Source organism: Somniosus microcephalus, chromosome 3 (assembly GCF_052327205.1).
Source record: "Somniosus microcephalus isolate GS21.2 chromosome 3, FLI_Smic_1.0, whole genome shotgun sequence".
Lineage (NCBI taxonomy): Eukaryota > Metazoa > Chordata > Chondrichthyes > Squaliformes > Somniosidae > Somniosus > Somniosus microcephalus.
In genome coordinates, this window is record NC_140989.1 from 304,056,986 (window position 1) to 304,084,630 (window position 27,645).

The 27,645-nt window shown below is 42.0% G+C and overlaps 1 protein-coding gene across 1 annotated transcript; it reads left to right on the plus strand.

Annotated features, from left to right (window-relative positions):
• On the plus strand, positions 1–26,929 carry cmpk1 (cytidine/uridine monophosphate kinase 1). The gene is made up of 6 exons (XM_085982881.1): positions 1–332; positions 1,544–1,690; positions 13,644–13,796; positions 23,824–23,900; positions 24,022–24,118; positions 24,912–26,929. The coding sequence occupies exons 1-6, from the start codon at positions 210–212 to the stop codon at positions 24,951–24,953; spliced, it is 639 nt and encodes a 212-aa protein (XP_085839007.1). The 5' UTR covers positions 1–209; the 3' UTR covers positions 24,954–26,929.
• Positions 26,930–27,645: the final 716 nt, after the last annotated feature.

The window sequence follows — 27,645 nt, forward strand, 5'->3', positions numbered from 1 at the left end:
TTTGCCTTGAACTGAACAAAGATTGCTTGCTTGCGTGCAGCTCAAACCCGGAAGCAGTCGTTCCGCCGAGTGACTTGTGTCAGAAGGCCGTGTGGACCGCAGAGGCCGGGGAGGGAGGTGGCGGCCGCCTGACTGCAGATGTGTGTTTTTTTTAATATATATATCCGATTAATCGCCGAGAGAAGCGAGGAGGTGCTGGTGCTCGGCTTATGGTTATTCATTCTTGGGGAGCGTTGGTGCGGAAGTTGTTGTTGATGATGAAGCCCAAGGTGGTTTTTGTTCTCGGTGGGCCAGGAGCCGGGAAAGGGACCCAGTGCATCAACATTGTCAAGGTGGGTGGAAATGAGGACACGCAGCGAGCGCCTGGAGCCGGAGGGAGAGCAGCCTCCGGCCAGAGCAGTGCATGTATCTGGGGCAACTCACTAAAATGAAGTTGCACGTTTACTGGGAAACCAGTTTGATTTCAAACTTGTGTCTCCTTAGTCTTAATGCCAGGTCGGTGTGAGATTTTTTTTTTAAAGTGTAACGGAGGCCGTTGACAAATAATTCGTCTAGAAAGGTGACCGGGTGCAAAATACGGGCACTTTTTAAACTATTTACTCACTGTATAAAATGGATCGATCCGTGTAATTTGGAAACTGCCTTTATATTTCGGGATAAAATAGACTTAGAAAGTGAAAAGTCCGAAAGTGAAAGCTTGTTTGCCAGTCAGTAGAGTTTCTAAAAGCACAACTGCTTTTAATTCTGCAAACCTGTACTAAGGGGAATATTAATGGAAAAATTATGGCATGTCGAGTTTTTTTTGTAATTCTAATTTCACACTTTTTGGCACTTTTGTATTCTCTAAAGAAGGCACTTCTCTAAGGAAGTGTTTACATTTTTGACTGCGATATTGAGAGTTATTTCTTATTTTAGGCAGAATTTCGTGGATATGTTTCCCAATTTTAAGGGAGTTTCCATGTGAGATTTGGATGTCAGTGGTAGGATTGCTGTTAATTTCCAAAAATAAATGGGCAAAAAAATTGCCTTTTGGTGCATGGCTTAGTCCAATTACCCCTTGCCCTCTAATCTTGCTTCACTTGAAGATTACATTTAGTCTCGACTCCCATGTGCAACGCCCCAGGAGATCAACTAGTTTATATAATAAAATAATATGCTGCTACGGTTGCATTTAAGCAGCATACATCCTGAAAAATGTGCTGTTGGCTCTAAATAGCATTTTATTATGACCACAGTAGAAAAATATTGAGCCGCAATTCAATGATGGGTGTGGTTTGGGTTAGATTTTATGCCATTTATAAAAGAAAGACTTACATTTATATAGCGCCTTTCATGACCACCGGACGTCTCAAAGCGCTTTCCAGCCAATGAAGTACTTTTGGAGTGGAGTCACTGTTGTAATGTAGGTAAATCTTGCCTGTAAGATGACTCTGCTTAATACCACAAGAATTTGAAACTAAACTTAACTGAGTTTTCGCTATCTTATAATTTCATAATTGTCTTGTGTTAAAACTTGTAATTCACTTTTTTTAATGTTGTCCAGAAATATGGATACACTCACTTGTCTGCCGGTGATCTCCTTCGTGCTGAACGAAGCAAAGAAGTTACTCAGTATGGAGAACTTATTGACCGTCACATTAAAGAAGGAAAAATTGTCCCAGTGGAGATAACTATTAACCTTATTAAAAGGGTAAGCCAACTTTTGATCACCTACAAAGTAGTAATATTTCAGGACATGGAATTCCTGGAATGATTTTAAGTAACTTTTTTTGTTGATTCCACCAAGGACATTTTGGGATTCTTGGCAGACTGTTGTGGCAAGTTGATGTTAAACTATGACCCATGTGCTTTAATTGTGTTGCAGACCTGTGCTTTCAGTCAGGTGACTTCCCTTTTACAAAGCCTCCTGTCCACAGCTTTATCACTGAGATTTTTCTAAAAAGATTGTAACTGAAATGAAAATCTACGTCAAATTCATGAAATATTAACATGGTGTTTTTAGCATACTGGATACGTAGTGCGTATAGTGGATCTCATTTGTAATATATTCTTTGTGGAAGAATGTCTCCATACTAAAGCCACTTAGTAGAATAATTGCTAACTTGCTGTTAGAAGTGTACTACGTTATTTTGTCAGGACTTGCTGTCAATAGACACATGGAACATTTTGTGTGTCTAGCGATTACAAAAGCTGCTGTGGGGGGGAAAAAAAAAACAAGCTTTGGAACGGCTGAACCAATTGCATCACTTTTCTTGTATTCCTAAAATGGCAAACACAACTCCCTTCCAAATGAATATTGGGATACACAACTCCTTTCTAAGGGGATATTGGCATACACAACTTCTTTCCAAAAGAATGTTTCTATTTCATCAGCATTTTAAATGGAATTAGATTAACAAAATGCACAAAGTGTAAAATTCATAACTATTTCATATGGATAAAAATAATTTAGATGGAAAAATTGTTAAGTGCAGAGTTTACAGTTTTTTTAATGAGATGTTTTGAGTAGAAAGTGCTGAAATGTGGCTGGCAATAATATATTACTCATGATATATGGTCCTTTTTTCCCCCTTCCTGATGTAACGTTATTGCTACGTTATATTTGGTTTTACAATTATTTAATTTGCTAAAAATGTAATTTGCTGCATTATTTCTGTTTTTAATCTTCATAACTCTTGTCATACAATGTCTACTTACTGCCATTCTCTTCCCAAGAAAGTGCATTGAAACAATTGTGACACAAGTGCATACCTTGCAAAATGTACAGAGGACCATAACAATGCAATATGCTATACAGCCTTATTTCTTTGTACAGAACAGTCCAAGATACCGGATAATCAGTACTGATCTAATAGTTTTTTTCCACGTCCGGATATAGTTTATGACTCAACAAACTACAAATCCACCCATTGCAGACTTGTATTTGATCGCTCTTCAAGTATTGTTGAATTAAATATGTTGTTACCCAGCCCTTTTTGTGTTGCATCAGAGGCAGCTTACTGGTAATTAACCAGTTGCCTTTTATGCTTAAATGCTGTTTGTTCAATGCTAGCAGAATCATACTAACCCAGATTGTTATATATGGGGTGTGTGTTCTTGTTCACTTGAATGACATTTTCTTTGTAATTAAAAGAGCCAATACTAGGTGAGAGAATCTTGCTAAATATCTTGAAGCTGTATCCATGACTCCTGAGCAGAGAGCATTTGGATCTGATACTTATTGAATGTGTAGACTTTCATACCTTATTTAGTGGGACAAACGAAGTTTGGATTCTCCTGCTGATTCCATTTTAACACCGTTTTCAAATCCTGCTTGAAGGTTCAATTGGCCTAAACTTGTTTTGATACTACTTCGATTTATTAAAAAAAAAGGCTTGTAGGCTTTTTTCCTTAAAATAGAAAAATGGTTCCTGCTTTAACTCTCCTTTCCTATCCAGGATTAATACTGACCTTGCATTGTCAGCTTGCACCCCTGTGCAGTTGAATTCCTTCTACCTGCGCATGGACTGGTTTAAGAATTCCAACATTTAATAAAAACTCTATACCCATAAACAGTGTTTCTCCTCTTTACCTAGCCAACTTTAAATTCCAGACTGCTCTGAACCAATATAGAAATGTTAATGTGCCTGTTGCAGTAGGGGTTCATGTGTTTGAAACCATTTTTGCAATTGTTGCATTATCAGCTGTTCACTGGTGATAGAGCAAATAGCCACCTAGTTCTATTGCAATAGGAGAAAATATTGGAAAGCGCAGCAATTAGTGGGCTGGCCCTAGCGGATAAACATTAGCTCCCTAGCACGGCTACTGAGGAAAGAAAATACCATGATCAGATGAGCTGAAGCAGTCCTTTAATCTGCTGCAATATTAGACTGAATAATATGCTTATGTTGGCACCAACAGCATATACCATGCTATTAGATGCTAAATTTTGCTGACCATTTCCTAATCATTGTAACACTGGAGTCACAAATGTTAGTTGGTTAATAATTTTTAAACAGATGCTGAAGCACTTCTGTTAGGATGTGCATTTTCACCTGATTTCTGCACAACAGTATCCCCGAACCATACTTCTTTGTTTGCAATCTATAAAACTGATCACACCTTGAATGATTATTATGGATAAAGCTCTCCAAAACTTTTGTTTTGTCAGTCAGGGCTTAATTTTACATTGATTTATTTATTCTTTTCAGAACATCAGTTTGTTTACCATTCTTTACAATAGTATTGGGGAGCTTGATTAAAAGGCATGATGGTGGATAGGCAATGGCTAACATTTAAGGAACGAATGCATGAATTGCAACAATTATACATTCCTTTCTGGCGCAAAAACACAAAAGGAAAAGCAGCCCAACCATGGCTAACAAAAGAAATTAAGGATTGTATTAGATCCAAAGAGGAGTCATATAAAGTTGCCAGAAAAAGTAGCAAGCCTGAGGATTGGGAGCAGTTTAGAGTTCAGCAAAAAAGGACCAAGAGATTGATCAAGAGGGGAAAAATAGAGTATGAGTAAACTTGCAAGGAACATAAAAGTGGACTGTAAAAGCTTCTACAAGTATGTAAAAAGAAAAAAATTAGTGAAGACAAATGTAGGTCCCCTACAGTCAGAAACAGGAGACTTTATAATGGGAACAAGGAAATGGCAGAGCAATTAAACAAATACTTTGGTTCTGTCTTCACGGAAGAGGACACAAATAACTTTCCAGAAATGCGAGGGAACCAAGGGTCTAGTGAGAAGGAGGAATTAAAGGAAATTAGTATTAGTAAAAAAAATAGTGCTGGAGAAATTAATGGGACTGAAAGCTGATAAATCCCCAAGGCCTGATAATCTGCATCCCAGAGTACTAAAAGAGGTAGCCATGGAAATAATGGATGCATTGGTTGTCATCTTCCAAAATTCTATACATTATGGAATAGTTCCGGCAGATTGGAGGGTGGCAAATGTAACCCCACTATTTAAAAAAGGACGGAGAGAGAAAACCGGGAACTACAGATTGGTTGGCCTAACATCAGTAGTAGGGAAAATGCTAGAGTCTATTATAAAGGATGTGATAACAGGACACTTAGAAAATATCAACGGGGTTAGACAAAGTCAACATGGATTTATGAAAGGGAAATGGAGTTTGACAAACCTACTGGAGTTTTTTGAGGATGTAACTGGTAGAATAGATAAAGGAGAACCAGTGGATGTGGTATACTTGGATTTTCAGAAGGCCTTTGCTAAAGTCCCACATAAGAGGTTAGTGTGCAAAATTAAAGCACATGGGATTGGAGGTAATATACTGGCATGGATTGAAAATTGGTTAACAGGCAGGAAACAGAGTAGGAATAAATGGGCCTTTTTTGGGGTGGCAGGCGGTGACTAGTGGGGTACCGCAGGGATCAGTGCTTGGGCCCCAGCTATTCACTATATATCCATGATTTGGATGAGGGAACCAAATGTAATGTTTCCAAGTTTGCTGATGACACAAAACTAGGTGGGATTGAGAGTTGTGAGGAGGATGCAAAGAGGCTTCAAGGCGATTTAGACAAGTTGAGTGAGTGGGCAAATACATGGCAGATGCAGTATAACGTGGATAAATGTAAAGTTACCCATTTCGGTAGGAAAAAATAGAAAGGTGGAGTATTATTTAAATGGTGATAGATTGGGAAATGCTGATGTACAAGGCCACCCGGGTCCCTTTGTACACCAGTCACTGAAAGCAAGCATACGAATTAGGAGCAGGAGTAGGTTACTTGGCCCTTCGAGCCTGCTCCGCCATTCAATAAGATCATGGCTGATCTGGTTACTCCACATTCCCGCTTAACCCCGATGACTTTTCACCCCCTTGCTTACCAAGAATCTGTCTACCTCTGCCTTAAAAATATTCAAAGACTCTGCTTCCACCGCCCTCTGAGGAAGAGAGTTCCAAAGACTCACGACCCTCTGAGAAAAAATTTCTCCTCATCTTTGTCTTAAATAGGCGACCCCTTAATTTTAAACAGTGACCCCTAGTTCTAGATTCTCCCACAAGAGGAAACATCCTCTCCACATCCACCCTGTCCAGACCCCTCAAGATCTTATATGTTTCAATCATGTCACCTCTTACTCTTCTAAACTCCAGCGGATACAAGCCTAGCCTGTCTAACCTTTCCTCATAAGACAACCCACCCATTCCAGGTATTAGTCTAGTAAACCTTCTTTGAACTGCTTCCAATGCATTTACATCCTTCCTTAAATAAGGGGACCAATACTGTACACGGTACTCCAGATGTGGTCTCACCAATGCCCTGTATAACACAAGCATAACCTCCCTACTTTTGTATTCCCCTTGCAATAAACAATAACATTCTATTAGCTTTCCTAATAGTAACCTGTACCTGCATAGTAACCTTTTGCAATTCATGCACTAGGTCACCCAGATCCCTCTGCATCTCAGACCTCTGCAATCTCTCACCATTTAGAGACAGGAAATTGTAAAAATTTGAGGCCCCAGCACTGATCCCTGTGGCACACCACTCGTTACATCTTGCCAATCAGAAAATGACCCATTTATGTCTGCTCTGTTTCCTGTTAGCTAGCCAATCTTCTATCCAGGCCAATATATTGCCCCCTACACCATGAGCTTTTATTTTCCACAATAACCTTTGATGTGGCACCTTATCAAATGCCTTCTGGAAATCTACATCCACCGGTTCCCCTTTATCCACAGCACATGTTACTTCCTCAATGAACTCCAATAAATTGGTTAAACATGATTTCCCTTGCACAAAACCATGTTGACTCTGCCTGATTACTTTGAACTTTTCTAAGTGCCCTGCTATAACGTCTTTAATAATAGCTTCTAACATCTTCCCTATGACGGATGATAAGCTAACTGGCCTGTAGTTTCCTGCTTTCTGTCTCCCTTTTTGAATAAAGGAGTTAGATTCGCTATTTTCCAATCTAATGGAACCTTCCCCGAATCTAGGGAATTTTGGAAAATTTAAAACCAATGCATCAACTATCTCACTAGCTACTTCTTTTAAGACCCTAGGATGAAGTCCATCAGGACCCAGGGACTTGTCAGCCTGCAGCTCCAACAATTTGCTCAGTACCACTTCCCTGGTGATTATCCCTCCCTTCCATTTCCTGATTTACAGCTATTTCTGGGATGTTACTTGTATCCTCTATAGTGAAGACCGATGCAAAATACCTGTTCAATTCAACTGCCATCTCCTTATTTTCCATTATTAATTCCCCAGACTCACTTTTTATAGGACCAGTGCTCACTTTGTTAATTCTTTTTTCTTTTTTAAATATCTATAGAAACTCTTACTATCTGTTTTTATATTTCTAGCTAGCTTTCTCTCGTACTCTAATTTTTCTCTCCTTATTAATCTTTTAGTCATTCTTTGCTGTTTTTTATATTCTGTGCAATCTTTTGACCTGGCACCCATCTTTGCGCAATTATATGCTTTTTCTTTAAGTTTAATACTATCTTTAACTTTTTTAGTTAACCACGGATGGTGGGTCCTCCCTTGGAATTTTTCTTGTTGGAATGTATATATTCTGTGCATTTTGAAATATTCCCTTAAATGTCTGCCACTGCAACTCTATTGACCTATCCCTTAACCTAATTTGCCGGTTCACTTTAGCTAGCCCTGCTTTCATGCCATCAATTGCCCTTATTTAAGTTTAAAATACTAGTCTTGGACCCACTCTTCTCTCAAACTGAATGTAAAATTTAATCATATTATGATCGCTGCTACCTAGGGGCGCCTTCACTATGAGGTCATTAATTAATCCTATCTCGTTGCACAATACCAGGTCTAGTATAGCCTGCTCTCTGGTTGGCTCCAGAACGTGCTGTTGTAAGAAACTATCCCGAAAACATTCCATGAACTCCTCATCTATGCTACCTTTGCCCATCTGATTTTTCCAGTCTATATGCAGATTAAAATCCCCCATGATTATTGCCGTACCCTTCTGACAAGCTCCCATTATTTCTTCCTTTATACTCCATCCTACCATGTGGTTATTGATTGGGGGCCTGTACACCACTCCCACAAGTGACTTCTTGCTTTTATTTCTCCTCTCTACCCAAACCGCTTCTACACCCTGGTTTCCTGAACTTGGGTCATCCCCCTCTATTGGCTAATACCATCATTAATTAACAGAGCCATCCCTCCACCTTTTCCCACCTTCCTGTCCTTCCTAAATGTCATGTACTCTTCAATATTCAGGTCCCGATCTATGTCATTCTGCAGCCATGTTTCTGTAATGGCTATCAGATCATATTTATTTCTATTTGCGCTATAGTTCATCTGTTTTGTTTCGAATGCTATGTGCATTTGGATGCAGAGCCTTTAGTTTTGTCCTTTTTTTATTATTTTTGTAACCTCTAGCCTTATCTGTTGATTGACTCTTAGAATTGTACTCTCTATCCCTTCCTGTCACGGTCTGTTTATCATTTTCCATATTAATACCTTTCTCTATTGCCTTGTCTCTAATCTTTTGAATTACCACATCTTCCCAAATTTGATCCCATGCCCCCAATATTTAGTTTAAAGCCCTCTCTACCACCCTAGTTATACGACTCGCCAGAACACTGGTCCCAGCACGGTTCAGGTGAAGACTGTCCCAACGATACAGATCCCACTTTCCCCAGTACTGGTGCCAGTGCCCCAGGAATTGAAACCCATTTCTCCCACACCAGTCTTTGAGCCATGCATTCATCGCTCTAATTTTATTTACCCTATGCCAATTTGCTTGTGTCCCAGGTAATAATGCAGACATTATTACCCTTGAGGTTCTGCTTTTTAATTTAGCCCCTAGCTGCTCATACTCTCTCAGCAGAACCTCTTTCCTAGTTCTACTTATTTCATTGGTATCTACATGGACCATGACCACTGGCTCCTCCCCCTCCCACTGCAAGTTCCTCTCCAGCCCAGAGCAGATGTCCCGAACCCTGGCACCAGGCAGGCAACACAGCCGTCTGGACTCTCGCTCTTAGCCGCAGAGAACTGCATCTATCCCCCTGACTCTGCTGTCCCCAATTAACACTACATTCCTATTAACCCCCCCTGCCTGAATGGCTTCCTGTACCTCGGTGCCATGGTCATTTTGCTCATCCACCCTGCAGCCACCACTTTCATCCATACAGGCCGCAAGAACCTCAAACCTGTTGGACAATTGCAAAGGCTGAGGCTCCTCCACTTCCTGGGTCCCCATACCTGCCTCACTCGCAGTCACATCCTCCTGTCCCTGACCACTGACCAAATCAGAAGACCCTATCCTAAGGGGTGAGACTGCCTCCTGGAATAAAGTGTCCATGTAACTTTCCCCCTCCCTGATGTATCGCAGTGTCCACAGCTCGGCCTCCAGCTCATCAACTCTGAGCCGAAGCTCCTCAGGCCGCAGACACTTATCGCAGATGTGTTCATCCTGGATCACACTGGTATCCAGGCGCTCCCACATACTGCAGTCGCAACACATCACCTACCCTGCCATCTTTATTGAGTCTTAATTTATTTTTGTTAATGAATAAACCCTACTACACCTAAAGATTTTTTACTGCTAGTAAAATAGTACTAATGAAACCTTAAAATTACTAATAAATTTCCTGGGCTTTAAAAGATAAGGGAAGTGAGCAAAATACTCACCAACCAACCAGCCACTTACCCTTTTCCCTGTGATTTCACCTTTTATTTTTCTCCAAATGCGGTTGGGGGGTGCCACAGAGCCGAATTCCCGCTGGTTCTCTGTCCCCTCTTGTGCAGCTTTTTAACTCCTCTCCTGGAAGCTGACAAAGATAGAAGAAGAAAGAAAACCCTCACTGTCTCTCTCCCTCATTTTTAAGTTAAATGCTAATGGCAAGCACACAAGACTAGATTTTTATTAAAAAAAAGAGATTAACCTTTAAGATTCACTCCCTTACTCACCAAACTCGCAGCTGTACACTCTGTTCCGAACATGCAAGTGCAGCAAGCAGTTAGGAAGGCAAATGGTATGTTTGCCTTCATTGCAAGAGGAATTGAGTACAGGAGCAAGGATGTCTTGCTACAGTTGTACAGGGCCTTGGTGAGACCACACCTGGAGTACTGTGTGCAGTTTTGGTCTTACCTAAGAAAGGAATATACTTGCCATAGAGGGAGTGCAGCAAAGGTTCACCAGACTGATTCCTGGGATGGCAGGACTGTCGCATGAGGAGAGATTGGGTCGACTAGGCCTGTATTCATTAGAGTTTAGAAGAATGAGCGGGGATCTCATTGAAACGTATAAAATTCTGACAGGGCTAGATAGACTGGATGCAGGGAGGATGCTTCCCCTGGCTGGGGGGGGGGTCTAGAGGGGTCACAGTCTCAGGATACGGAGTAGGACATTTAGGACTGAGAAAAGGAGACATTTATTCACTGAGGGTGGTGAACCTGTGGAATTCTCTGCCACAGAAGGCTGTGGAGGCCAAATCACTGAATATATTTAAGAAGGAGATAGATAGATAGATAGATTTCTAGACACAAAAGGCATCAAGGGGTATGGGGAGAGAGCGGTAATATGGTATTGAGATAGAGGATCAGCCATGATCATATTGAATGGCGGAGCAGGCTCGAAGGGCTGAATGGCCTACTCCTGCTTCTATTTTTCTATGTTCTCTGTTTCTATTTAGCAAGAATATCTTACTGATTTATTTTGATTCTACTCAAGAATTTTTTTAAAGTTTTGCTGTTGAGGGATTGTCAAGACCTCCAAGTTGGGATCCATGTATTTTCCAGTTTCAGTAATGTGATATAAAGCAGCCAAATAAAATTGAATATGTATTTTTGTGTTAAAAAATGGAATGGTACAGAGGAAGGTTGTACGTCTGTGTCCCATTTCAAGATTTTTACCTATTTGGCCCAGAAGGGATTCCTGGCTAATTTATATAATGGCCCAGAAATTCGGGTCGGAGGCTTCCCGCGGGTGCAAGCCTCCGACCTGCACTTACCTGGTGCGCCGGCCGTTGAGCTGTGGGCCCACGTGGGATTCCGATCCTGGGCCTCCTCCAACTGCCGGCGCGCAATGCTTGCGTATCCCAGGAGCGCAGTTAGTTCGATGCATCCCCTGGGATCACGTGGGCCATGGCGAGCCAATGGTAGCAGGGAAATGCCCATTCATAAAATTGACAGGAAGAGCTGTCAAACCTATAAATACTACAAGCCCCAAAACATCACTAAAACTTCAAATAATTTTTTTTTTAAATCCCATTTTTAAAATAACTATAAATTACATGATATAACTATATTAAACAATAATTTAAATTTTTGAAAAAATTAATTACATTTTCTAACGGGGCTAAAAATAAACTTACCTTTTAAAGTATTTAAAAATAATAAACCTGTGGAAAAATGTTTTAATTTTTATTAATTCACCACTTGTTAAAAGCAGGCCTTGCGCCTGCTTTTTACATGTCTAACTTCTGGAGATTTACCCTTCCAGAGAAACCTGGAAAAAAAACGTAAGTTTGATGCGCACGCGCTGCCTCTCCTGCGCAAGCGTTCCACCTCTTAACCCCTTTGCTCAGGGGAACGGAAGTGCCGGTTTCCCGCGCATGCGCAGTGCATGCAGGAAACCAGCACTTCCATTAGGCCTACGGGTGAGTACCCCGTGTGTACTCACCCGTGGGTACCCGAATTTCTGGGCCAATGTTGCTGTGAAGTTAAGTCCACAAGAAATTAATTTGCAGCAACACGCTATCTGGGCTGCTGATCAGGTCCATTAGCTGAGTACCAAAGTAATATACCATGCCTAGCTAAATAGTGGAGGTTCCCATTTGAGTTGATAGTTTTAATTGGCAGTTTAATGAGACAATCCTTGACCGGAGATGGGGCAGGATCAGGGCTTAATCTGTGTGGAAAGAGGTGCTTATGTTGTTATTTGCCAAACAGACCTCTACCTTTCGGAGGCTGAACGCCAACTCCTCCTACCTACCCTGGACCTCCGCTCCACTACCGAACATCAAGTCATCATTTCCCAGACCGTCACTGACCACCTTCTCTGGAGATCTTGCCCCCATGGTCTCCAACCTCATCGTCCCCCCAGCTCTATACAGCCTGCTGCTACCTCCTTCCCAAGATTCACAAATGGATTTCCCTGGTAGACCCATCATTTCAGCTTGTTCTTGCCCCACAGAACTTTCAGCATCTGCAGTATTTTGCCTTTTGTATTCGTGTTTAATTCACTGCCACTTCTCTTTCAGGAATGCCCACTTTGAAGAAGTTTTGCTCTTCTCTCCGGGATTTCCATATGTCTCTTTCACCTTCATTGCTTTCTATTTCCCTTCTCGTGATGGATCAGGTATCTACTAAAACTCTCATTCACAGCCACATCTCCTTCCTCAGCAACTGTCTCCGGCTCCCACTTATTCCACGTGGATTCCAACTGAAATTTCGCTCTTCATGTTTTGGATCCACTTATGATTACAGATATCTGCATGATTACAGATATCTGCATGATATTCAATGTTCCTCAAACCACGGCTCTTGCCACTTCCTGAGATTCACGTTCACATCCAGTGCTTTAACAAAAAACTTTTTCTTTCGGGTGTCAAGGACCGCAAGCTTCAGCAACTCTTAGATACCATTGCCCCTCCAGATTCTTCTTACTCCCTCATTTTTCTCTGATCCCATTCCTCCTTCTAACCTCACCCTTTGCCGTGTTTTCATAATATCCTCTGACCTTCCCCCCTCTGACCCCAAACGATCAGTCTTCTGGAAAGGCCTCCGCTTCGTCCCCTTATGCCCCCACTTTAATTAATTTTTATCTCCGCACGATGCTGAGCTCTTCTGTCGCCTTTGCCTCCACTTGTTTGGCCAAGAGTTTCCTCCCCCGCACAGCAGATCTTTTCTCCCATCTTCAGAATTCACATTCCACCTCGATCTCTCCCTCTGGCCTCTTGCCATCTGTAGATCTTTTCCTTGGGAACGGCCGGCGTAACATGGCCGTCTCAATTTCTCTGCTTCCCTCACTCACTCTAACCTACCTCCCTCTGAACTTGCAGCACTCCATTCTCTCCGGTCGAATGCTGACATTGTCATTAAACGTGCTCACAAGGGCGCGCTGTCGTTTGGCGAACAGACCTCTACCTTGCAGAGGCTGAATGCCAGCTCACCGACACCTCCTCCTCAATGTTCCCTCTAATTTTTTGGGGGCCGTGCGTCCCCTTTAAGGGGCTGTGCAGCCCATTCAAAAATCCACGCATGCGCGGTATCTGCATTTAAAAGCCGGCTCAGCGGCTGTGTGGGACCTCTAGAGCGCTGCACAGCTTAAAGGGAACATTGCTCCTCCTACCCACCTGCTGGACCACGACCCCACCAGCAAACTTCAAGCCTTCGTTACCTAGACCATCACTAACCTCATCTCCTCTGGAGATCTTTCCCCCCAGCCGCCAGCCAGTGATTTCCAACTTCATAGTCCCCCAACCCCACACAGCTTCTACCTCCTTCCCAAGATCCAAAAAACAGGACTGCCCTGGTGGACCCATTGTTTCAGCCTGTTCTTGCCCCACAGAATTTTTCTCTCTCTGTAAAGATATACTCTTGCTCATTTTATCTGACAACTATTGAGAACATTCAGTGCGAGCTTTATTACCAGAGTAGGAAATTAATTCAACAAAATGTTTACATTACACTTCTGATTTATTTTGCAGGCAATGGATGAGACGATGGCTGCAGATGCCACGAGGGACAAATTTCTTATTGATGGATTTCCGAGAAATACAGACAACCTCGAAGGCTGGAACAAGGAAATGGATAACGCTGCTGACGTGAAATTTGTCCTTTTCTTTGACTGTAGCAATGAGGTAACTGAATGAACAGTTTCCTCAGGAAAAAATTATAACCTGAGAAGGATTGATAATGTCGGTGGATGAATGCTTAACTTACCTGTATGGCATTCCTCTGTCCACAATTTCGATTATTTTAGATGGGCTAAAGCCACTGCTAAAGTAGGCAGAGGAATGTCATGAGAGTGAAATTAGTGTTTTCTATGTTGCCAGTAGTATTTTCTAAACATATATTTAACCTAGCTCAATAATGCTCTTTTAGGGAAGGAAACCTGCCATCCTTACCTGGTCTGGCCTATATGTGACTCCAGATGCGCAGCAATGTGGTGGACTCTTAACTGCCCTCTGAAATGGCCGAGCAAGCCACTCGGTTGTAAAAAAAAAAACTGCTACGAAAAGCAATAAGAATAAAACTGGGCGGACCACCCGGCCTCGGCACTGGCTATGACAACGGCACACCCAGCCCAGTCGACCCTGCAAAGTCCTCCTCACCAACATCTGGGGACTTGTGCCAAAATTGGGAGAGTTGTCCCACAGACTAGTCAAGCAACACCCTGACATAGTCACACTCGCAGAATCATACCTTTCAGCCAACGTCCCAAACTCCTCCATCACCATCCCTGGGTATGTCCTGTCCCACAGGCAGGACAGACCCACCAGGGGTGGCAGCACAACTGCTCAAGCCTCATGGCTTCAGGTCAAGCATGGGCAAGGAAACCGCCTACTGAGTGCGAGTTAGCAGAGAGTGCTGTGAGTTTGGGTAAGTGTGTGAGTTCTTTAATTGTTATTTCTCTTTAAATCATCCTTGATAAGATTACTTAAGCAGTTTTAGTAAAGGGGAAAAGTTAAATATTTGGGATTCTGTTGGTTTAAGAAGAGTAAAACAAGGTTACACTGCAGTAGGAGTAAATTGGCACAGCAGGCAGTGGTTAGAAAACTGGTTTCCAATCAGCAGGGGTGACTCATTTGGCTGTAAACAAACAAACAGTATAAAAAGACCAGTCCTAGTGCAAGCAAGCACTGAGTGCGAGTCAGCAGAGAGTGCTGAGAGTTTGGGTAAGTGTGAGTTAGGGTAAGTGGGGTGTTAGGTGCTCTTTTCAAACTTTAACTCTGTGGGTTGTAGTTAATAAGGCCTTTCTGGCACAGAGTGACTTGGTAAACCATTTAACTGGTGTAATTAGAGGGATTGATTTAAATTAAATCCAATTAATTAAAGGGGATACTAGCATCTATAAGCGGGCAGAGGGTGTCCATAACTAACAATAAAAAATTTAATTAATTACATAGAATGGAGCAGGTGATGTGTTACTGTTGCGAGATGTGGGAGCCGGTGAACCCCATTGAGGCTCACGGTGATTACGTCTGTGACAAGTGTCTGCTGCTACAGGAACTCCAGCTCCGTGTTGATGAGCTGGAGTCTGAGCTTCAGACACTGCGACACATCAGGGAGGGGGAGAAGTACCTGGACTCTGTATCAGGAGGTGGTCACACCTATGAAGTTAAGTAATTCAGATGTAGCCCATGGTCAGGGACAGGACGGTGTGACTACGAGTGAGGCAGGTACGGGGATCCAGGAGGTAGAGCTGGAGGAGCCGCAGCCCTTGCTCTTGTCCAGCAGGTTCGAGGTTCTTACTCCCTGTGGGGACGGGAGCGGGGACTGCAGGGAGGATGAGCAACCTGGCCACAGCACCGTGGAACGGGGGGCCATTCAAGAGGGGGGAGTAACTAGAAATGTTGTAGTGGTAGGGGATAGTATTATTAGGGGGATAGATAGAGTTCTCTGCAGCCGAGAGCGAGAGTCCCGAAGGCTGTGTTGCCTACCCGGTGCCAGGGTTAAGGACATCTCCTCTGGGCTGGAAAGAAACTTGCAGTGGGAGGGGGTGGATCCAGTTGTCGTGGTCCATGTTGGTACAAACGACGTAGATAGGACTAGGAAGCCGGTTTTGTTAAAGGAGTATGAACAGCCAGGGGTCAAATTAAAAAACAGAACCTCAAGGGGATTATTACCTGAGCCACGAGCGAATTTGGCTAGGACAAATAAAATTAGAGAGTTAAATGCGTGGCTCAAAGACTGGTGTGGGAGAAATGGGTTTTGCTTCCTGGGACACTGGCACCAGTACTGGGGCAGGAGGGAGCTGTTCCGTTGGGACGGGCTTCACTTGGCCAGTGCTGGGACTAGAGTCCTGGCGGATCATATAACTAGGGCTGTAGAGAGGGCTTTAAACTAACTAGTCGGGGGGAGGTTCCTCGAGAGCAAATAATAAAAATTTGCAGTGGGGAAATTAAAAACCAGTGCGTGTCAGGAAGGGGCAGAAGGTATGGAATAAAAGGTAAAGTAATAAAAAGGGCAAAAGCAGGAACTAAGTGTCGCAAAACATATTTGAAAGTTCTCTATCTGAATGCACGTAGCATTCGTAACAAAATAGACGAGTTAATGGCACAAATAACTATATATGGGTATGATCTTGTGGCCATTACAGAAACAAGGTTGCAGGGTGACAATGCCTGGGAATTAAACATACCAGGTTATTTAACGATCAGGAAGGACAGGCAGGAAGGAAGGGGAGGTGGGGTGGCTATGTTAATAAAGGAAGGAATCACTGTAATACAGAGAAATGATATTGGGTCAAAAGATCAGGATAATGAAACAGTTTGGGTGGAGGTAAGGAATAATAAGGGGAAAAAAACACTAGTGGGCGTAGTCTATAGGCCTCCGAACAGTTGCAACTCTGTTGGACGGAGTATCAATCAGGAAATAGTTGAGGCTTGTAATAAGGGAACATCTATAATTATGGGGGATTTTAACTATCATATTAATTGGACAAATCAAATTGGGCAGGGCTGCCTTGAGGATGAGTTCATTGAGTGTATTAGGGATGGGTTTCTTGAGCAGTATGTAACTGAACCGACCAGGGGGCAAGCAACCTTAGATCTGGTCCTGTGTAACGAGACAGGATTAATTAAAAATGTCCTAGTAAAGGATCCCCTTGGAATGAGTGACCATAACATGGTTGAATTCCATGTTCAATTAGAGGGTGAGAAGGTTGGATCTCAAACAAGCGTGCTAAGCTTGAATAAAGGAGACGATGAAGGTATGAGAGCGGAATTGAGTAAAGTGGTTTGGGAAAATAGATTCAAGGGTAAGACGATACATGATCAGTGGTGTACATTTAAGGAGTACATTTAAGGAGTTATTTTATAACTTCCAAAAAATATATATTCCACTGAGAGGAAAAGGGTGTAAAAGAAAAGACAGCCATCCGTGGCTAAGTAAAGAAATTAAGGATAGTATTCGACTAAAAACAAGGGCATATAAGGTAGCCAAATCTAGTGGGAGGATAGAGGATTGGGAAAACTTTAAAAGACAGCAAAAAATAACAAAAAGATTGATTAAGAAAGGGAAGATAGATTATGAAAGTAAATGAGCAAAAAATATAAAAACAGATAGTAAGAGTTTTTATAGTTATATAAAAAGAAAAAGGGTGGCTAAAGTAAATGTTGGTCCCTTAGAGGATGAGACCGGGAAATTAATGGTGGGAAATATGGAGATGGCAAAAACACTGAATGAATATTTTGTATCAGTCTTTATAGTAGAAGACACTAAGAATATCCCAACACTGGACAAACAGGGGGCTATAGGGGGGGAGGAGCTAAACACGATCAAAATCACTAAGGAAGTGGTACTCGGTAAAATAATGGGACTCAAGGCGGATAAATCACCTGGACCTGATGGCTTACATCCTAGGGTCTTGAGGGAAGTGGCGGTAGGGATTGTGGATGCATTGGTAATAATTTTCCAAAACTCCCTGGACTCAGCAAAGGTCCCGGCAGACTGGAAAACTGCTAATGTAACACCCTTATTTAAAAAGGGCAGTAGACAGAAGGCTGGAAACTATAGACCGGTTAGCCTAACATCTGTGGTAGGTAAAATTTTGGAGTCCATTATTAAGGAGACAGTAACAGGACATTTGGATAATCATCATTTAATAGGGCAAAGTCAGCATGGTTTTATGAAGGGGAAGTCATGTTTGACAAATTTGCTTGAGTTCTTTGAGGAAGTAACATACAGGGTGGATAAAGGGGAACCAGTGGACGTAGTGTATTTAGACTTCCAAAAGGCATTTGACAAGGTGCCACACAAAAGATTATGGCTTAAGATAAAAAATCACGGGATTGGGGGTAATATTCTGGCATGGATAGAGGATTGGCTATCTAACAGAAGGCAGAGAGTTGGGATAAATGGTTCATTCTCAGAATGGCAATCAGTAACTAGTGGTGTTCCGCAGGGGTCGGTGCTGGGTCCCCAACTCTTTACAATCTATATTAACGATTTGGAGGAGGGGACCGAATGTAACATATCAAAGTTTGCAGATGATACTAAGATGGGAGGGAAAGTAGTGAGTGAGGAGGACAAAAAACCTGCAAGGGGACATAGACAGGCTAAGTAAGTGGGCAGAGATTTGGCAGATGGAATACAATACTGGAAAGTGTGAGGTTATGCACTTTGGCAGGAAAAATCGTAGAGCAAGTTATTATCTTAATGGCAAGAAACTGGAAAGTACTGAAGTACAAAGGGATCTGGGGGTCCTGGTGCACGAAACTCAAAAGGTTAGTATGCAGGTGCAGCAAGTGATTAAGAAGGCCAATGGAATGTTGGCTTTCATTGCTAGGGGGATAGAATATAAAAATAGGGATGTATTGCTTCAGTTGTACAAGGTATTGGTGAGACCGCACCTGGAATACTGCATACAGTTTTGGTGTCCATACTTAAGAAAAGACATACTTGCTCTCGAGTCAGTACAAAGAAGGTTCACTCGGTTAATCCCGGGGATGGACATATGAGGAGAGGTTGAGTAGATTGGGACTCTACTCATTGGAGTTCAGAAGAATGAGAGGCGATCTTATTGAAACATATAAGATTGTGAAGGGGTTGGATCGGGTGGATGCGGGGAGGATGTTCCCGATGGTGGGTGAAACTAGAACTAGGGGGCATAGTCTTAGAATAAGGGGCTGCTCTTTCAAAACTGAGATGAGGAGGAACTACTTCACTCAGAGGGTGGTAGGTCCATGGAATATGCTGCCCCAAAAAGCTGTAGAAGCTACATCATTACATAAATTTAAAACAGAAATAGACAGTTTCCTAGAAGTAAAGGGAATTAAGGGTTACGGGGAGCGGGCAGGAATTTGGACATGAGTCCAGGTTCGGATCGGACATGGCCCTGTGGGTAGCGGAGCGGGCCCAGGGGCCGTGTAGCCTGATCCTGCTCCTATTTCATGTGTCTAATTCTGTTAGATTCAGGAGATGGTTCTGTGATAGTAGATTGGCGGTTAGGATCAGATCAGCCATGATCTTAATAAATGGCGGAGCAGGCTCGAGGGGCCGATTGGCCTACTCCTGCTCCTATTTCTTATGTTCTTATTATGATTACCACCTACATGCTATAGACAGGGCTAAGCGATCCCACAATCAACAGATCAGATCAAAGCTCTGCAGTTCTGCCACATCCAGTTGTGAATGGTGGTGGACCATTAAATAACTGAAGGGAGGAGGAGGCGGCTCCATGAATATCGCCATCCTCAATGATGGTGGAGCCCAGCACGTGAGTGCAAAAGCTGAAGCGTTTGCAACCATCTTCAGCCAGAAGTGCCGAGTGGATGATCCATATAGGCCTCCTCCTGAGGTCATAAGAGGTAGGAGCAGGGGCAAGTCATTTGGCCCCTCGAACCTGCTCCGCCATTCAATAAGATCATGGCTGATCTGATCTTGGCCTCGGCTTCACTTCCCTGCCCGCTCCCCATAACCCTTGACTCTCTTACCTTTCAAAAATCTGTCTATCTCCACCTTAAATATATTCAATGACTCAGCCTCCACAGCTCTCTGGGGAAGAGAATTCCAAAGATTCACTATTCTCTGAGAAGAAATAATTCCTCCTCATTTCCGATTTAAATGGGTGCCCCCGTATTCTGAAATTATGCCCCCCTAGTTCTAGATTCCCCCCACGAGGGGAAACATCCTCTCTGCATCTACCCTGTCAAGCTCCTTTTAGAATCTTTTATGTTTCAATAGGATCCCTTCTCATTCTTCTGAACTCCAATGAGTAAAGGCCCAACCTGCTGAAACTTTCTTCATAAGACAACCCCTTCATCTCCGGAATCAACCTCGTGAACCTTCTCTGAACTGCCTCCAATGCAAGTATATCCTTCCTTAAATAAGGAGACCAAAACTCTGCGCAGTACTCCAGGTGTGGTCTCACCAATGCCCTGTACAGTTGTAACAGGACTTCCCTACTTTTATACTCTACTCCCTTTGCAATAAGGCCAACACTCCATTTGCCTTCCTAATTACTTGTTGTACCTGCATGCTTAATTTTTGTGATTCATGTACAAGGACCCCGAGATCCCTCTGTACCTCAACATTTTGTAATCTCTCACCATTTAAATAATTTGCTTTTTAATTTTTCCTACCAGTGGATAACCTTGCATTTTCCCACATTAAACTCCATCTGCCAGATTTTTGCCCACTCACTTAGCCTATCTATATCCCTTTAGAGATTCTTTGCGTCCTCCACACAATTTGCTTTCCCACCTATCTTTGTATCATCAGCAAATTTGGCTACATTACACTCAGTCCCTTCATCCAAGTCATTAATATAGATTGTAAATAGTTGAGGCCCCAGCACTGATCCCTGTGGCACCCCACTAGTTACAGTTTGCCAACCTGAAAGTGACCCATTTATCCTGACTCTGTTAGTTAGCCAATCCTCTATTCATCATGCTAATATATTACCCCCAACCCCGTGAGCTCTTATCTTGTGCAGTAACCTTTTATGTGGCACCTTATCGAATGCCTTCTCGAAATCCAAATAGTACACAACATCTACTGGTTCCCTTTTATCCACCCTGCTCGTTACATCCTCAAAGAACTCCAACAAATTTGTCAAACATGATTTCCCTTTCATAAAAACATGCTGACTCTGCTTGACTATATTAAGATTTTCTAAATGTCCTGATACCACTTCCTTAATGATGGACTCCAGCATTTTCCAAATGACAGATGTTAGGCTAACTGGTCGATAGTTGCCTGCTTTCTGTCTCCACCACCACAGAAGTCAGTCTTCAGCCAATTCGATTCACTCCACATGATATCAAGAAACTGCTGAGTGCACTGGATACTGCAAAGTCTGTGGGCCCTGACAACATCCCGGCTGTCAAGGTGAAGACTTGTGCTCCAGAACTAGCCACGCCTCTGGCCAAGCTGTTCCAGTACAGCTATAACACTGGCATCTATCCGACAATGTGGAAAACAGCCCAGTTATGTCCTGTCCACAAAAAGCAGGACAAATCTGGCTAATTACCACCCCATCAGTCTACTCTCAATCATCAGCAAAGTGATGGAAGGTATCGTCGACAGTGCCATCAAGCAGCACTTACTCACCAATAACTTGCTCACTGATGCCCAGTTTGGGTTCCGCCAGGACCACTCAGCTGCAGACCTCATTACAGCCTTGGTCCAAACATGGACAAAAGAGCTGAATTCCAGAAGTGAGGTGAGAGTGACTGACCTTGACATCAATGCAGCACTTGACCAAGTGTGGCATCAAGGAGCCCGAGTAAAACTGAAGTCCATGGGAATCGGTGGGGGGAGAGGGGAACTTTCCACTGGCTGGAGTCATACCTAGCACAAAGGAAGATGGTTGTGGTGGTTGGAGCTCAATCATCGCAGCCCCAGGATATTGCTGCAGGAGTTCCTCAGGGCAGTGTCCTAGGCCCAACCATCTTCAGCTGCTTCATCAATGACCTTTCCTCCATCATAAGGTCAGAAGTGGGGATGTTCACTGATGATTGTACAGTGTTCAGTGCCATTCGCAACTCCTCGGATAATGAAGCAGTCCATGCTCGCATGCAGCAAGACCCGGACGACAGTCAGGCTTGGGCTGATAATTGGCAGGTAACATTCGCGCCACACAAGTGTCAGGCAGTGACTGTCCAAAAAGAGAGCTTCTAACCACCGCCCCATGATATTCAATGACATTACCATCGCCGAATCCCCCACCATCAATATCCTGGGGGGTCACCATTGACCAGAAATTTAACTGGACCAGCCACATAAATACTGTAGCAACAAGAGCAGGTCAGAGGCTAGGTATTCTGCGGTGAGTGTCTCGCCTCCTGACTCCCCAAAGCCTTTCCACCGTCTACAAGGCACAAGTAAGAAGTGTGATGGAATACTCTCCACTTGCCTGGATGAGTGCAACTCCAACAACACTCAAGAAGCTCGACACCATCCAGGACAAAGCAGCCCGTTTGACCCCCCCATCCACCACCTTAAACATTCACTCCCTCCACCACTGGCGTACTGTGGCTTCAGTGTGTACCATCTACAAGATGCACTGCAGCAACTTGCCAAGGCTTCTTTGACAGCACCTCCCAAACCCGTGACCTCTACCATCTAGAAGGACAAGGGCAGCAGGCACACGGGAACACCACAACCTCGAAGTTCCCCTCCAAGTCGCACACCATCCTGACTTGGAAGTATATCGCCGTTCCTTCATCGTCACTGGGTTAAAATCCTGGAACACCCTCCCTAACAGCACTGTGGAAGTACCTTCACCACACGGAGTGCAGCGGTTCAAGAATGTGCCTCACCACCACCAAGGGCAACTAGGGATGGGCAATAAATGCTGGTCTTGCCAGTGACGCCCACATCCCATGAACGAATAAAAAATAATGTAGAAGTCCTGTACTAATCTTCTGAAATACCTTATTTTAACTATAGTACCTTGTACTGTAGTTAAGGCACAAAAGTTAGTGTGAAGAACTAAACCTTTTCAGAAATTAACTAAAGCACTTGGGATATTGTGCCCAGTTTTAGTCACAATATTTGGTGATAAATTGAGCTCTGAAGAAGGTCAACAAGGATGATACCTAAGTTTACTTAATTCTCTTAGTTTCAAGGATAAGGTTCAAAAATAAGGTTCAAAAGTTAGGATTATTCTCTTTGGAGAAATGTAAGTACAATGGGGGAGTTTTAATGTAAGGATTTTAGAATTATGAAAAGATTATAGTTGATTTAGATTAGATATTCAAAATAGACAGTGATAGTAGGATAGAGGACCTGGCTATTAAATGCTTAAGCAAAGAGTGAGTTTGAATTCTGGAAGTATATTTTTTTTCTCAGAGGGCTATCTCCCACTATAGCAGGTTACTGATTGGATGTGAACCTTAGAAATTGTAAGCACAGAAGTAGGCCATTTGGCCCATCGTCTGTGCTGGTGATACACTACAGTTCTTTAAGAAACAACTTGACACATTTCTGGGGGAGGAGAACTTTAGATGTGTATTGGGGAAGGGGATGGGCTGGTTACATTCGCCTAGTGATATGCCATGTGTTGCCATGGTCTTCTGGAGCTATAGCTATCTCTGTGACCTCCTCCAGCCCTATAATCCTCTGAGATCTCTGCGCTCCTACAGTTCTGGCCTCTTGAACATCCCCAATTGTAATCACTTACCAATTTGGAATGAATTGCCCATTTTTTTCTGAAATTCAGTACTTTATTTTGCCTCTCCCAGGAATTAGCATTATTAGCAGTTGCGGAGGGCTGTGCACAAGGTTACACCTTGGATGTTGACAATTGAATACCTTTTGTCCCCATCTCTTTTCCCCCACCTCCCATATTTTAGTAGGAATTAGTCCCCATTATGAAGTTAAAAATTAGGGTTTGAATTATACCCCACTGAAGTAAATTAATATAAAAGAATTAAATTAAAATGAATGAAAGAAGTAATTTAAGTATCAGTCTCACTGATCTGTTTTTTTTTGGCATTGTGTCTCTCTGCAGCCAAAGTTTTCTGCTTCTGTGTTCACCAGCCTGCAATCTTCCACCCATTAAGATGACTGGATGGAAAAGCACAGAATCAGAAAGTCTGGCCTGCCTCAGTGTCTCTTTTTCCTCTTTATTTTCTCACTCTTTCCCTTTTTCTGTCATTCAGTATAGGGTTCTATTGGAAACTAAACTTAATTTCTCTCCTTATTTTGTTCCCAAAGATCTGTATAGAGCGTTGCCTTGAAAGAGGAAAAGATAGTGGAAGAACAGATGACAATATCATGAGTCTGGAGAAAAGGTAGAAATGAAATTTTATTTCATAGAATCATAGAAACTTACAGCACAGAAGGAGGCCAACAGAATTGTGACTTGCTTTGCTGTTGATCTTCTGTTTATTTTATTGCAACTTTTTTTTTCAGAATTCAGACATATATACAGTCTACTAAACCCATTATAGAACTATATGAGAAAGAAGGGAAAGTAAGAAGAGTTGATGGAGCCAAAAGTATTGATGAGGTATGTGATGTGTAGCTAGAGCAAGACCTCTAGTCTTGTTCCATAACTCCTTGATGTAGAGCAATAGAGCATGAATTTGTACCTATTTTAGGAGAAAATGCTTGCGGTTTTTCTCTTTTTTAAATTTAAGCATTTGCCATAAAATGCTGACCACCTTCTATTACAGGTCAGCATTTTATGGATTGAAAGATTAAAAAAATAAAACTGAAGAAAAAAGGCAAAGCAGAAGCATTAATAAATTGCTTACTTATTCTGACTTTTTTAATTTGATCTTGGTATGAGGGTAACCATGGCAAGGCAGGATTTATTGCTCATCCCTAGTTGCCGTGAGGGTGTTGCGAGTCAACCACATAGTATGGGACTGGCGTTATGTCAAGATCAAACCAGGTATGGGTGGCAGGTTCCCTTCCTTGAAGGACAGTGAAGCAGTTGGGTTTTTACCAAAATCTGGGGGCATTCATGGTAATTTTCCTGGTGCAAGCTCACAAATGAGCAGATTTATTGACTTCAGTTTCACAACTCATGACCTCTGGGTTGCTAGTCCATTACTGTAACTACCCAGTCTGTGCACACAAACTTCCTCTTCCATGAATTTCTTCTTGGAATTTGCTGCTTTGTTGAAAATATGCCTTTAAACTGCCTTCGTGCTTTACCTCTCTATATAAATTTGGGCTTACTAAATTTTTCCCCCTTCCCGTGATATAAATGTATGGCGCAAAATGTTGTGTGTATTTAATAGCCAATGTTTGAAAATGTTCTGTGTTAACTTATAGAATTTATTTTATTTTTTCAGGTTTTTGTCGAGGTCCAGAAAATCTTTGATGCTGAAATCTGAATTGGCAGCTCTTGAAGTTTTAAAAAATCAGATGCTTGTACCATTGCTGGAATAGCTGTTATATTCCAACTTTTTTGTTTATTTTAAAATGCTATACTTTCTTCAACAGAAATCCTTGGATGGGTACATATATCTTTCCATTAGTGTATCATTTACTATTACTTTTGTATGAAGACATTCTTTATCAAGTGTAGTGAAGAAATGCTAAGTTTTTTTTTTAACTTGCTTCCAAATATGCTTCTAAGTAGGACTCTTGCCTAGTTCGTTTGTAGAATAGAATGGCTCATGTAAAACATGTACTTGCCTAAGGATGTAGCCAAACTCTCTCGAGGTGAGTGACTTGTGATTGATTTTGTTTCATACCAAATGATCATATTTAAAACAGTTGGTGCACAAGTGGGTATTTTTTCATCAACCTACATACACATGACCCTGATTTGATTTTTAGATGCTCAACTTATTCCACATTTGTAATTCTGAATGCAAATTGACAGAACTTGAAGGAATGCAAAGAGTGAAGTATTGAATTTTTTTTAAAGTTGTTCGTGAATATTTAAGTACTTTTTTGTGTGGAGGAAAAATTAAATTGGGAAAAGTAGCCTCTGGAAAATATGTTTGTTGTCCTTGGGTTTATCTATTTGTGTACTTTTTTAAAAAAAAAAAAAAAAAAAAAAAAAAAATCTATTTCAAGGACTTAAATTTATCTTTTCGGTCATGTTATAGTTAAAAGCATGTTTTTTTTAATGTACACTACAGTAGTGTGTCCTGTAGGATGAATGTGTTTAGAGGAAAAATGGTTGAATCTGGAGTAGGTGGCTGAAAAACTGCCACAGACAGATATTACAGTTGGGTTGGTTACTCGACAATTTGCAAGCCTGAAGTAACAATTTCTTTGCTGCTCACTAGTTAATGCTCAAATGCACCAGTTAAATATGTGTAAGTATACAATAGGATCAGACAGACATGTCATTTTGCACTATATTTGTGTTCCAATGTTTGTGTACAGGAGGACACCTAAAGGATATTTTCTTAAATTTCTGTTCCACAGACAGGTACTGTGCATGTGAAAAGAAAAAAACTCAATGCTGGAAATACAGAGCAGGTCAATTAGCATCTGTAAAGTGAAAAGATTAACATTTCTATTTTAAACCCTTTGTCGGAACAGTACACCTGAAACATTAACCTGTCTGCTCTTTACAGATGCTGACTGACCTGCTCTGTGTTTCCAGCATTTTTATTTGATTCAATTCTTGAGAATATCATGACCAATTGTTTACTACAATTGTAATTCCAATCCTCCCCATCTAAACTGACTGAGCTGGAATTCTGAGCATTGAATTCTGAGAATTTTAAGTCCAGTTATTAAAGGTGAGACTATACCAAAATATCTCGCTTCAGTAACTTGATTGCAAGAGATTCTGCTTAGGCAACGGTTTCTCATCTTTATGCTGTTTTTCTTAATCAAAATTTTACCTTGTTCACTACTGTATTTAATAGGCATGTTGCTCAAACGTGATAAAAGCGGGTCTGTTGCTTCATTACAGGTAATATTGTGAAGATGTAGTAAATATTGCTACAAACTAGGAAGGAAGCTTCATAGTGTACTGCAAACTTATCTTAAAGTGCCAGGCCTTGGGAAAGGCTCATGTAATTTGGATTTTACTCATTGGCCACATACTATTATTCAGATTCAATATGACATTTGATACTCTGAGTAATTACATTTCATTCCACTTATTAAGCTCTGTGGGTATAAAGGTAGTAGTGCACGAGAATTGTAATTCAGTGCAACGTACTTGGCTTTTGTATCCAGTCAATAGTGACAAAACTGTGTAATGTTCCAAAGATCTTACAGTGAAACTGTTTTCAGGTCTTCAGCAACAACGTTATTTAGATCTCCGCATAAATGTAGTTTACCTTGATTGGGGCCCATTTGCTTATGTAATAACAGTGCAAATAAAAAATACTAAGGAAAATTGACTGTTCAAATGTTTTAAATTTTAATGATTTATGTTTGCAAAAAAAATCATATTTTCTCATATTAGTCTCTAGTGGCCTGAATCCAGAAAATTTTGGTTTAGATTGTTCTAGAAGATATATTCATACTTCCAGCTCATTATGCTGGATCCATACTTTATTTTTGCCAGTTTTCTGTCCTCTTGAAGATGCTGACTCTTGCTGGGAAGGGACATAAGAGCATAAGAAATGGGAACAGGAGTAGGCCATTCGGCCCCTTGAGCCTGCTCCGCCGTTCAATAAGATCATGGCTGGGTAGAGAATTCCAAAGATTCACAACCCTTTGAGTGAAGAAATTTCTCCTCACCTCAGTCCTAAATGGCTGACCCCTTATTCTGAGACTGACCCCTGGTTCGAGACTCCCCATCCAGGGAAAATCTCCTCCTTGCATCTACCCTGTCAGCCTTGTAAGAATTTTATGTTTCAATGAGACCACCTCTCATTCTTCTAATCTCCAGCAAATATAGGCCTAGTCTACTCCATCTCTCCTCATAGGACAAACCGCCCCCCCCCCCCCCCCCCCCAATCCCAGGAATCAGTCTGGTGAACCTTTGTTGCACTCCCTCTATGGCAAGTATATCCTTCCTTAGGTGAGACCAAAACTGTACACACTACTTCAGGTGTGGTCTCACCAGGGCCCTATATAATTGCAGTAAGACACCTTTACTCTTGTACT